This window comes from Mustela nivalis (assembly GCF_964662115.1).
Source record: "Mustela nivalis genome assembly, chromosome: 13".
In the NCBI taxonomy this organism is placed as follows: Eukaryota; Metazoa; Chordata; class Mammalia; order Carnivora; family Mustelidae; genus Mustela; species Mustela nivalis.
The window spans coordinates 85836504-85850312 of record NC_139032.1 but is presented as its reverse complement, the minus strand read 5'-3'; the positions used below and the strand labels follow the sequence as shown (position 1 = coordinate 85850312).

Genomic DNA, 13809 nt, shown 5'->3' with positions numbered 1-13809 from the left:
TCAACCGGGAGTCTGGGATTGCCTCTCCCCTCTGCCTCTGCCTCTCTCCTGGCCCTCTCTCTCTTTCTCTCTCTCAAATAAATAAATAAATGAATCTTTAAAAAAAATACAGTGAAGGGGTGCCTGGGTAGCTCAGTTGTTAAGCTTCTGCCTTCGGCTCAGGTCATGATCCCAGCGTCCTGGGATCGAGTCCCTCATTGAGCTCTGTTTGGCAGGGAAACTGCTTCCTCCTCTCTCTCTCTCTCTGCCTAATTGTGATCTCTGTCAAATAAATAAATAAAATCTTAAAAAAAAAAAAGAATTAAAAAAAAAAGTGAAGGACTTAGGGCGCCTGGGTGGCTTAGTTGGTTGGGCATCTGCCTTCGGTTCAGGTCATGGTGCCAAGGTCCTGGGATCAAGCCCCACATCGGGCTCCATGCTGAGTGGGGAGCCTGCTTCTCCCTCTCCCACTCCCTCTGCTTGTGCTTGCTCTCTCTCTCTCTCTCTGTCAAGTAAATAAAATCTTTAAAAATAAATAAATAAACATGAAGGACTCATATCCAAGGTGTGATTATACCTCCCAAAGTCATTACATATATATTCACACATATATATGCACTTAGAATTTAATCAATAAGAAAATCCATGATATATTGTCACCATAATTTCACAATTTCAAAACATTTTAACACCAAATAATAGGAAAGACATAAGCTTAGAATAAAGGACAAACCTTTGAATAAAATTCACTAAGCTTATTGAAATCTCAACCCTCCTAGCTCTTCCTCCCATAACCGCGGTTTGTTGTCATTTTGACAAAGACCATCAAGCCTCTGCAAGCCCCATAAGACTTGCATAAGTCTTCATAAGAGGTCTCCAGGGGGGAAAAAATTGCAACAGGAAGTAAATTGCAACAGGTGTGTTCCACCCAACATTTTCTTCAGAGGAACAACAAAGGTTAACTTCCTTGTTTGAAACAATAACTCGAAGGTATTGTTTTTCAGTCCTCCGAGACAGCTCAGAAGAGAATGCTATTTCAAAGATTAAAATACAGGACCCCTCTTGAAAGGAGACACTGAGTAACACAAGAGCTACACACAAATGTGAGTAGAGCTCCAGGACAGGAGCCAGAGGACTGAGTCCTAGTCTCAGGTGTGAGCTACTGGCCAGTGACCTTGAGCAGCTGACTTAAATTTTTTGAAAAGCCTATGATTTTGAAATTATAACAGGCAGTCTAAAGAGTGAATAACACATAAACATGCAAATAATTGCAAAGTAAACACCTGCATAAGTGCTTCCCAGTCAGGAAACTTGCCATACCCTACCCCGCCCCCCACCCTCCAGAGAGAACCCCCGGCCCGACTGGAATGCGATCACTGCTCTTCATGGTTTTACCGTGTACACCTGCATTTCACAACAGCACAGCTTAGTTCTGCCTAGTTTGGAGCTTCATATAAATGAAAGCACACTGTAAGTATCTTTTGTATCTTGTTTCTTTGGCTCAGCATTATGGGCATCAGGTCTACCCATGTGCTTGCGAATAGCCAGAGTTCCTTCATTTTCATCATCCGTAGTATTCTGCTATGTGACTATACCATGGTATACCACGATTTACATGTTTTGGTTGTTTCTAATTTGGGGTTACTATGTACAATCCTGTGTGAACAGCCCTGCACACATGCCGAAATTTGTCTAGGACACACGTCGAACTGCCTGGCTTGCAGGACACACACACCTTCAACTCTACCAGACACTGCCTGTGTTTTTCAAAGTAACTATACGAACGGCCACTCTGTCATACAGGAGTTCCCATTTTTCTACATCCTATCTGTCACTTGGCATTAACAGAATTTAAATACTCCAATCTGATGAGTGTATAGCAAGATCTCATTCTGGTTTTAACCAACTAATGTAGGTGGCCAATGTTGGATGGATTTCTTGGCTACTTGGATCTCTTATTTGTGAAGTGGGCATTCAGGTCTTTTGTGCACTGTTTCCGTTGGTGGCCTGCCTTCTTTCCCTTGATTTAACCTTCCTTTTCGCACCTTTACTACTAGATATTTAAGGTAATATAAAATGTATTAAAGTAATATTAAATATTACAGATATTTAATGATCATCTAGTACTGCACTGGGTGCTACAGATTTAGTGATAAACAAGAAGGCCTCTCAAGGACTTAACAGCCTTACCACCTGGGTCGTTGTAAAAATGTGAAGTCAAGTGATATAATAACAAATAGGGAGGGGGAACGGTTGCCAAAGAAGAGGCCTGGGTTTCACTCAAAGGCAGCGAGAGATCTGCGCTCACTTGTTATCCCCTCGGTCATGATGTCCGTCATCTTACAGCAGGAGGACAACATCCTCATGCTCAGCTGATCGACCACCAGCACCTGGAAGCAAAAAGAACAGCTTACGGCCTGCGTGGGACTGGCTGTGATTCTCTCATCAGGCTACTATGTCAGACTTCAAAAAGTGCCCCGGAAAAATAGAATATTAAGTTGCAAATACTTCCTATGGGGCAGACGTTTGCTAACATACACGCTAGCTTTTCTCTCCCACGCTACACGCAAACCTCACCTTCTAGGACTAGGAGTTTGTTCTCACTGACTTAATTGTATATGCTTAAAAAAATTAAAGTTTTTCCATGATGAAGAAAATGACTACTCAAAAAAAAAAAAAGAAGAAAAAAGAAAAAGAAAATAGAAAAAGGAAAAAGTCATCTACAGCGCCCACACTCAGAGAAAACCATACTGGAGATGATATTTTCAGAGCAGCAGCTTTTTTTTTTTTTTTTTTTTTAATCAAGGAGAATGAACACTCGTGCCACACATACAGCGTGCAAGATGAGTACTTTGTTGCCAACACCATGAGGATGTACCAGCACTTGAGCTGTCCGGGAGCTACTCTACTTCAGTCCAGACGGGAAAAACAAGAACACACCAATCCCAGTCTGAAAGCTTCAGACCTGCAATTCTCCAGCTAACCACTCCTATCTCTGTTCAGCCCACAGTGTAGAGAAGTCATTAGCTAAAACAAGGCTACATCTCTTCCTCTTTATTTTTTTTTTTAAGATTTTATTTATTTATTTGACAGACAGAGATCATAAGTAGGCAGAGAAGCAGGCAGAGAGAGAGAGAGGAAGCAGGCTCCCTGCCGAGCAGAGAGCCCGATGTGGGGCTCGATCCCAGGACTCTGGGATCATGACCCAAGCTGAAGGCAGAGGCTTAACCCACTGAGCCACCCAGGTGCCCCTTCTCCTTCTCTCTAATGACATAAACCGAGGTTAAAAGGAGCTAGACACAATGGTGACCAGAAAGCTCTAAAAGCCAATTAGTTCTCATGCTAAGAGGCAATTTCCTCACAACCCAGGGCGCCTGGGTGGCTCCCTGCCTTAAAAGTCATTAACAGTTAATGTTAATAGTTAATAAACAGTTAAGCAACTGCCTTTGTTAGGTCATGATCCCAGGGTCCTAGGATCGAGCCCCACATCAGGCTCCCTGCCCCTTGGGGAGGGGAGCCTCTCCCTCTGCCTGCCCGCCCCACCCACCCCCCCTGCTCCCTGCTTGTGTTCTCTCCTTCTGTCAAATAAATAAATAAAATCTTAAAAAAAAAAAGTTTCTGTTGAAAAATAAAATTTGCAAATCCCTAAGTCTATTACTCGTGGGAAGAGAAAGAGGAGGACATGGATAAAGATGAGGATCTGGACATGCTGGCTCAAAGAGCTCCAAGGCTGGGGCGCCTGGGTGGCTCAGTGGGTTAAGCCACTGCCCTCGGCTCAGGTCATGATCTCAGGGTCCTGGGATCGAGTCCCGCATCGGGCTCTCTGCTCCACGGGGAGCCTGCTTCCTCCTCTCTCTCTCTGCCTGCCTCTCTGCCTACTTGTGATCTCTCTCTGTCAAATAAAAAAGAGCTCCAAGGCTGAGGCGGAGACCAAAATCCTTCTGTATCACACAGCTCTGCTGTTCCTGGACCAAGTGAACTTGAAAATATGTGGGTTCTTGACTGTGGGACAACTTAGGGGCATGAATGATTGGTATAAACCCTCCAATAACACATGGGAAAGTTCAAGTAAAACACCGTGTTCTCCAAGCCGGTGTAATGCCTACCCCAGACAACCAAGTGACTTTCTGAATGGAGGACAGCACGCTTTCCCACCTGAAGCCCCATTCTGATAAAGGAGAATCAATCTGATTGGCTTGAGGGCTTGCTTCCAGCATTGCTCCCAATGAATAAACAATCTTCCTTCTTTTGTCATATATAGTCACAGATAAATGGGGCTGGACGGATGAGGGCTTTCCACACTGTTGTATGGGCTTCCTAGAGATGCTTTCGGGGCACCAGAGGGACTTTCTACTCTCGTAGCAAGCAGAATGATTTCACCTTCTTCTGCTTCATAGAAGAGCTTCCGGGCAATATTTTGTTGGAATAAAAGAGTTCCACTGCTAAAGTGTCCCACCAACTGCTCTTTTTTAAGAGAAGCTTTATGACCAAGAGATTTCTTCACCAAGACTGCCTAAAATAAGGCAGAAGGATTACCTCTTTTTGTACTCTCTGGATACAGCAATAGTCTTGATTTCCTATTACACACTCTTCTCCTAACTCTATTTTCTTATGTTTTCACCATCGTATGCTTCCCACAGGAACTCACCTGTTAAGACCACTAACTGTGCTCTTCTACTTACCTTCCACTCCCCCTTCTTCTTCACCTTCTTTATCACATCGTGCATGATCTCTAAAAAAGGAGAGAAAAAAAGAAAGGAAGGGAGAAGGGAAGGAAAGAAGGAAAGGAGAAAAGTAGGGAGGAAAAAAGGGAGGGAGGGAGGAAAATTTAATTCAGTGTTAATGACTTTCAACATCTGCTTATTATCTTAGACTAGGTCATTTACCCCCACAGGCTTTGTTTTCTCTATCATGCAATTCAACCAATCTGCTTACTGAGCCATAATCAAATTACCACAAACTTTTCTTTTTCCTTTATTCTTTTGAAAAAAAAAAAAATATATATATATATATAATTATTTTTTTTTTAAGATTTTTATTTATTTGTTAGAGAGAGAGATACAGAGCGCAAGCACAGGCAGACAGAGTGGCAGGCTAGAGGCAGAGGGAGAAGCAGGCTCCCTGCCAAGCAAGGAGCCCGATGTGGGACTCGATCCCAGGACGCTGGGATCATGACCTGAGCCGAAGGCAGCCGCTTAACCAACTGAGCCACCCAGGCGTCCCAAAGTGGGTAAATATCTATTGATATTTACCATATTAGAAATGAAATTGAGAAAGGCTCTTGGCTGGCTCAGTCAGTGGAGTATGTAACTCTTGATCTTAGGGTTGGGAGTTCAAGCCCCACATTGGGTATAGAGTTTACTTAAAAATAAAATCTTAAGGGCACCTGGGTGGCTCAGTTGGTTAAGCATCTGACTCATGATTTCAGCTCAGGTCAAGATCTTAGGGTCCTAGGATCAAGCCCCATGTCAGCCTCTCCACTCACTGGGGAGTCTGCTTCTCTCTCTCTCCCTCTGCCTCTCTCCCTGCTCATGCTCTCTCTGTCTCTAAAATAAATAAATCTTTTAAAAAAAATCTTTAAAAAATTAAATGGAAATTTTAAAAGTAATCATTAATTCACTTAACAAGAATAACGGTTTCTGGATGGTTCAGTTGGTTAAGCATCTGATTTTTTTTTTTTAAGATTTTATTTATTTATCTGACAGAGATCACAAGTAGGCAGAGAGAGAGAGGAAGAGAAGCAGGCCTCCTGCTGAGCAGAGAGCCCGATTCGGGGCTCGATCCCAGGACGGATCAGGACCCGAGCTGAAAGCAGAGGCTTTAACCCACTGAGCCACCCAGGTGCCCCAGCATCTGACTTTTGATCTCAGCTCAGATCTTAAGCCTTGAGCCTTTAAAAAAAAAAAAAAAAAAAAAAAAAAGGTGGGGAAAAAAAAACAAGAAATAAGAGGAGAACCTGGCTAGCTCAGATGATAGAACATGCTGACTCTTGATCTCTGGGTCGTGAGTCAAGCCTTACATTGGCCATAGAACTAACTAACTAAATAAATAAATACCCCATTATATGTTAACATAAATAGCATTTTAATTAAATGTAATTATATTTTCTACAATAAAACAATTTTTTAGTGAGAGTACTGGCTTTAAAAAAGAACATTTCTACAACTATCTTTGGCTTCATAAAAGACAGCTGGGTTCTCCTATCTGCTTCTGCAATCTGTTATGAATCATATAGCATCTAGAAAACTCTACTGTGCACTTGTAAGAGAATAAAAGTGAAGAAGGCAAATAACATGTTAGTCCTATTATAAAGACAGTTTTGTTTATGGACTCTCCATGGGATCTCAGATTTTTGAGAACCACTGTCTTAAATTAAATGGCTAAGAGACTATGACAATACCTGAGGCCACACGAACCCCCTCAAGCTCCAAAAACAGATGTGAAGGGCAGCTGTGATGTCTTTCTAACCCTGAGCGCAGCCAAAATCAGCATTTTGTTAAGCCACAGTTCCTAGAAATTCCATACCACACACAGGTCTACCCAGCCATGAAGTCTTCACAGGAAATAAAACTTTCACCACTCTTCCTAAATCCAGGTACTATAAAGGCCTAGAAGGACTCAAAGGTAAGCAGATGCCATCAGCAAGTGTGTTTCAAACATTTAGGTCATTCTCTAGGGCATGCTTCTGAATTCTGTTTTTGATCATGTTCAATAATCTGACACGTCGTGAAAGTTTCTTAAAATCTTTAAGAACTCAGGGTGCCTGGGTGGCTCAGTAGGTTAAGCGCCTGCCTTCAGCTCAGGTCAGGATCTCAGGGTCCTGGGATTGAGTCCTGTGTCAGGCTTCCTGCTGAGCCTGGTTCTCTCTCTCCGTCTGCCCATACTCCCTGCCACCACCCTCTGCTTGGGCACTCTCTGTCAAATAAATAAATAAAATCTTTAAAAAAAAAAAACTTTAAGAACATTTTACTTGATTATTAAAAAACCACACACTGCAGTAAGTATGGCAAATAGAAAGAAGTATAAACAAGAAAATACCATGTACTACTTGTGTATATTAAAAAACAAAATCAAGAAGAAAGATCACCTGTAATCCTGCCAACTTGAAATACATAATTAACGTTTTAGTTTATTTCCTGCTAGCTTTTTCCATGCAACTCTACGTAGTTAAGATCATGCTGTATATATAATTTTGTATGATGCTTTTTTTCATGAATAAGCTCATTTTCCTCATGTGAATAAAAATGCTTCCTGATATTAAATAGCCTGCATACCAGACCCTAGTTTAGTCAACAACTTCCCCAATAGTCATTCAGATTATTTCCCAGATTTCAGTGTGGTGAAAAATCAGGAACAAATACATCCAACGATAGAGTAGTACTTAAGTCAATTAGGTTATGTTAATATAATGGAATACCATGTACTCATTAGAAATAATGATATAGTAACATAATCTATTCATTCATTCACTCGCTCATTCCATAACTACGGTTTACCAGTCAGTGGACCAGGCACCAGGAACGAAACACAGAAGACGTGGTGCAGCTCCCACAGAGCCGAGAGCCTGGTGGACCAGAGGTTGAATCAAGGGCAGTCTCAGCTTCTCATAAGTGCTCTCCAAGGTGAATAAACAAAGGCTATGACAGAAATAAAAACAGTGTAGACAGCTCCCTTCGTGGGAGGACCAGCTAAGGCTTCTCTGAGGAAGTGAACAGCATAAGGAAGATGCCAGCCATGCAAAGGCTGGAAAGGAGAAGGAGAGGCACAAAGGCTTGGGCTGGACAAAGAGCTGGGCATCGTCTTGGAACTGGAGACCATTATAAGCTGAGGTTAGAGGCCAGGTCGTTTAGGGCCTTGATAGGGAGTATGATTTTATCTAAAGGGCACTGGAATGCCACTGAAGGCAGGGACATGATCTGAGGGGAGACTGGAGGGGATGAGAACAGAAGCAGGGCGTAGAGCGAGGAGGCCTCTGCAATCAGGGGAAAAAAATCAGCACAATTGGTGGTAGGGGTCATGGTGAGAAGTGGATTGATTTGATACATATTTTGGAAGTAAAACCAACAGGGCTCAATCTGAGGGTTTTTTTTTTTTAAGATTTTATTTATTTATTTGACAGAGATCACAAGCAGGCAGAGAGGCAGGCAGAGAGAGAAAGGAGGAAGCAGGCTCCCCGCTGAGCAGAGAGCCCCATGCGGGGCTCTATCCCAGGACACTGGGATCATGAACTGAGCTGAAGGCAGAGGCTTTAACCACAGCCACCCAGGCACCCCATCAATTGGAGGGTTTTGAAGGGGTGGGGGGTGGGAGGTTGGGGGAACCAGGTGGTGGGTATTAGAGAGGGCACAGATTGCATGGAGCACTGGGTGTGGTGCAAAAACAATGAATACTGTTACGCTGAAAAGAAATAAAAATTTAAAAAAAAAAAAAACCAACAGGGCTAGCTACTGAATTGGATAGGAGCCCTGGGGGTGGGGAAGAGATATAGATAACTCCTGGGTTTTTGGCTCAAGCAAAGAAATTGATAGATAGAGAGAGAGACACAGTGAGAGAGGGAACACAAGCAGGGGGAGTGGGAGAGGGAGAAGCAGGCTTCCCGCTGAGCAGGGAGCCTGAAGTGAGGCTCCACTCCATCCCAGGACCCTGGGATCATGACCTGAGCCAAAGGCAGCCACTTAACGACTGAGCCACCCAGGAGCCCCACTGCGTGTTTTTAATTAAAGATTGAGATGGCTGAGAGACATCTGAGGGGGGGTGGAGAGCACGTCGTTGGAGCTTAGAAGAGTGACCTCAGGTAGAGGTAAAAATGTGGACTCCAATCCTTCCTGTCTACGTACTTCCATTCCAAAATTCTTGGGAGCTATATTTGTCATGGGTTTTGTTAACAGCCAATTCTAATGCTGCCCTACATTTTTCTAATCCAATACCGAAAAGGAAACAAGGATTAGAGCCCATTTTAGCATTAAGAATCAAGTAGCTTGGGCTACTTCCCCACAAATAATCCCTGGCAATCACATTTCTTCTCTCTTGTAAGTCCTCTTTGTGTGGAAAGAAACAAAGTCTTCTGAGGCTGGTCCAACCAGCAGTCTTATTCTGCACACCAAACTGTGTATATGAACAGCCACAACGTCCACTCTAATGCCCGGCTAGTCTATACAGATGGAACAGAAGACTCGAGGGCAGCTTCAAGTTCTCCATAATCATGAGGACCACAGGCCTGGTGGATTCCCTCGTGAGAAGGGGCTAAACAAGAAGGTTCCTTCTCAGCCACATTCTCTAGGTCCTGGGTGACTCCCAAACTCAACAAATCCCTCCCACGCCCTGAGAAAAATAGCAGGTAGCTAAGATTATCCAGGACATCTTCACATACACCCACTATACCAAGTCGAGTCCTAAAGGACAGGCTCTAGGGATAGGTGCAAACTCATCCCCCCTTGCGATGCACTATCCTGACAGCCTCTGTACCCAGGACTGCCTTTATGCAGTGACGTGTGTCAGGACACCTAAGCCCCTGGCACACCGAGACATCTGAAATAGCGTGACTAATATTAGATGGGCTAGAAGCTTGGGGGAAATGTGAGCATCACCAAAGTCCTTAAAATCCCCCCTTAAGTAGGGTATTCAAATACGCTAGTGCTCTGCCCTGACCAGGTGCACCGGAGTCCCATGCCGTCAGATGGGAGGAGGTGTCTCCATTCTACAAAACAGTCTAAGGGGGTCTAAACACAAGCCACAAATGCCCTCCTCTTTACCAATCCAAAGTACAGGGAACTTCCACATTTGTTCTGGCTTAATAGTGGGGAGTTCTTCTAAAAGACACCCTCTTGAATACAAGGTAGTTACTCAAGGAAATGTCACCCCCACCCCTCATGATTTAAAAAAAAAAAAAAAGGGTCACGGGAAGCACTAAAGTTAGACCAGGGAAAATCCATGTTTAAGCATTTGCTGACTATGAACTTGGGCAAGTTTAAAATGTTTCAAGCTTGGAGCATCTGTGTGGCTCAGTCAGGTAAGCATCTGCCTTCGGCTCAGGTCACGATCCCTGGGGTCCTGGGATCGAGCCCTGCTCAGTGGGGAGTCTGCTTCTGCCTCTGCTTCTGCTCTTTTTTAAATAAATAAATAAAATCTTTTAAAAAAAAATGTTTTAAGCTTTAGTTTTCTTATTTGCAAAATTAAAATTATAATACCCCTATGACCTGTTATAAAGATTAATGAGATACAATGCTTAGTGCCTGGCATTCCACCAGAGAAACCTATTGTAATGTCACTGTAAAATACGTTATTCATACAGACAAGGAATTACTTCCTTATGAAAATTATGACACATCACTTCCACCAATCAAGATTTTTAATAGAACGTGAAAACCTATTAAGAAGAAATACAGGGTGCCTGAGTGGCTCAGTGGGTTAAGCCTCTGCCTTCAGCTTGGGTCATGATCTCAGGGTCCTGGGTTCCAGCCCCGCATCGGGCTCTCTGCTCAGTGGGGAGCCTGCTTCCCCCCACCCCGCCTTCCTCTCTGCCTACTTGCAATCTCTCACTCTCTGTCAAATAAATAAATAAATAATCCTAAAAAAAAAAAAAAATATATATATATATATATTCAAACTACAGGTTTTTTTTTTTAAGATTTTATTTATTTATTTGACAGAGAGAAATCACAAGTAGATGGAGAGGCAGGCAGAGAGAGAGAGGGAAGCAGGCTCCCCGCTGAGCAGAGCCCAATGCGGGACTCGATCCCAGGACCCTGAGATCATGACCTGAGCCGAAGGCAGCAGCTTAACCCACTGAGCCACCCAGGCGCCCCAAACTACAGTTTTTAAATGATCACAAAAATATTAGGTAGCAATCTCCACAGTAGTATTACACCCAAAACTTCAAAGCTTCTTTGACCCCCAACACACGTGTATACGTTTTGAAGTAATGGCACGAATGTGTGAATGTATACAATATAAATCTTAAATGATACAAAATTGAACAGAAGATTCCTTCTAAGTTGTCTGAGGAGACCTTTGTTTGTCTAGGAAGAGATGCATTAAAACCAAAGCACAAATGGGTGCTGAACACAGACACACAGGACTATATTTTTAAATTGCTATGACTTAACGTTCTGCAAATTCGCTTAGACAAGAACACAAGATGATGTGTAAAATTGGTAAGGAGAATGGAGAGTGCCTGCCTGCAGCAGTCATGGGGATCCCACTAAAACCCTTATGAAAGAACCAGCAGGACTTCTATGGGGTGACCAGAACCAGACTCCAGGAAGACAGCTCTGCTGCTTAACACTGCGTACCGGGCTGGGATCTCACGCCTCTCGACTCTGTCGGCGGCTGGCGATTCTGCTCTCAAGCTACAAGAAGTCTATTCCTCTTTGCCCGGCAGCACTTCAAATACCTGAAGACCACAACCACACGTCTCGTTGTCTTGTTCTGGGCTGGAGTCTCCTTGTTAAATAATGACACCTCCCAGGTGGAATGAGTTTAGGGCTAAACAACACATGAGAAAATAGTCCAAATACTTGAAAACAAGACTTCTAAGTCCTGTCAAGGATCTTCCCCAGAGGGGCGACTGGGTGGCTCAGTCGGTTAAGCGGCTGCCTCCAGCTCAGGTCATGATCCCAGGAGCCTGGGATCGAGCCCCCCCGCATCTAGGTCTCTGCTAAGTGGAGGGTCTGCTTCTTCCTTTCTCTCTCCTTCTGCCTTTCCCCCTGCTTGTGCTAGCACACGCGCAATCTCTCTCTCTCTCAAATAAACACAAAGTTTAAAAAAAAAAAAGATCCTCCCTTAGAAATATCTATTTATACTTAGACTATTGGTAACCTAGCTACAAACCATTTACCATTTTGTCTTTACATAGTTCTTCGTAATACAGAAGTAGCACATTTTTGTTGAAAAATTCAAATAGATGTATAAATACAAAATGAAATTTTCCTCCTTACTCCCACTCTTGAGGGGAAACAACCACGAATAAGTCTAGTGGGCACACTTACAGATCCTTTTCTATGCATATACAAGTATACATAAGAATGTATGCACATACACTCGCGGCTCCCTGGTTGAGGCCTGGGGAGGTGAAGGAATTTTTCATAATTCTCCTTTAGTGCTTAAGAATCCTTACGTTGGAAAGAACCTTAGAGATCACTTAAGATCAGAGTCTAGGTCTCATTTTGGGACTGAGATACTCCTTGCAAAACAGAGCCATCTGGAGTGGGCAAGGCCACTACATGGTCACTCCACAGTGAGCAGAAATGGGTCTCTGGATCCCCATACAAATGTTCTTCCCATGACATGGGCTCTGGCATGGACTGGACTCTGAAATTGAAGCAGGGTGTGCTTTTCTGTTTCATTTCAATGATCACCTTGACACAGTAAAGTGATTGAGTTTTGGAGCCAGATCCTTCACTTACCAGCTGTGACCTTGGGCAAGTCATTCGATCTGTGTCAGTCTTCCTACCTGTGAAATGGGAATGGCCACACATGCTCCATAGAGTTATTGTGGGGATTACATGAATTCATGTGTTTAAAGCACTTAGTTCAGTACTTATCCATGCTGGTCATCGCCATCACCATCATCCTCTATTTCAAATGGTATCTGACCTCTAGGATGGAAGAAACCAATGATTTCCCATTGGCTTCTTATTGCTCTCCATGGAGTTTGTGACATCTCCTGTTTTCCAGTTTGTTTCTCTGAATACAAATTCTTTCATCCATTCAACAGTGATGACTTGTGGAACACCTGCTCTAAGTCAGACCTTTCCCAGCACTGCAAAGACCACAGGGAACAAGCTAAACAAGATATCTGCTCTTAGGTTGCTTACACCTGCTTGGAGGACAGAGACAGCCAACAGACACTAGGAAGTACATAAGGCAGCTCTAGAGAGTGATATGTGCTCACAGGAAATTTAAAAGGTTAATCAGTAAGAATGAGATGGGGGTTTGGAAGAAGGTCCCCTGAGGAGGTGACCAGGAGGACCAACACTGTGTCATTTTGAAGGGAAGGGTTTTCTAGGCATAGGAAAAGCAGGTGCAGGATCCAGAGGGGTACAGGCCAGGAATAAAGAGAAAGCAGTGTGGGGAGACCCAGCAAGTTCGGTGAGAAAAAAATGGTGGAGGATGCACTCCAACAGGTCACTCCAGGGTCTCACCTGCTCAGTAAAGCAGTAACTCCTTCCTGAGGACTCCACAAGTCATACATAGTATTCTGCTCCCGGAACACTAAGCCTCATTCATTCACCTTCAAAGATGACAACTCCCTCCCATCCCTGCGCCCTCAACTGCCACCCCGTCTCTGGCATCTGGCACTAAATAATGATCTAACAAATGTCTATAGAATGAATGAATGAATCCCTGAGTGACATTGCTGAGCAGGGCTTGCCGGGAGTGAAATGAGCAGTTCTGTTCATAGTGTATCTCATGACCGAGTAAGGTGACTCTACCCAGGAGCTCGCTGCAACCACCTACACACCCCCTCCCAGGGCTACCACTCTCCTGACACCTCCTAAGATTCAGAACTCCCAGTTCAAAGATGACACCAGAAAAAAAAAAAAATCTCAGGGACATTTTCACAGTGACTGCTAGGGAGAGAGAACTCTCTATTCTTGAGGAACATGAGAAGTAAACTATGGCTATTCTGGCTAGCTCCAAGTTTGCAAGCCAGAAAGATCTAGAAATGGTCCTCCTGTAACTCTCCTCACTCAAATGAAGTGAGGAGTGTGGGTATTATGTGAATGTACAGATACAAATGGTCAAATTCAAAGTTTCTGCTATCTTAGCATTTCTCTACTAATTTTTAAAAATTTTTTATAATTTGAGTTTTCATACTTTCCCCAACTT

General features: G+C 43.5%; 1 protein-coding gene across 2 annotated transcripts in view; it reads right to left on the bottom strand.

The window, feature by feature from the left end:
* STXBP1 (syntaxin binding protein 1) overlaps positions 1 to 13809 on the bottom strand; it is a 73453-nt gene that overhangs the window by 32480 nt on the left and 27164 nt on the right. For both annotated transcript variants that reach the window (XM_082695641.1, XM_082695640.1), the window contains exons 2-3: positions 4662 to 4711; positions 2288 to 2369 (exon numbers count right to left, since the gene is read on the bottom strand). In XM_082695641.1, the coding sequence (XP_082551767.1) occupies positions 2288 to 2369; positions 4662 to 4711 (132 nt within the window). The remainder of the gene's footprint in view (positions 1 to 2287; positions 2370 to 4661; positions 4712 to 13809) is intronic.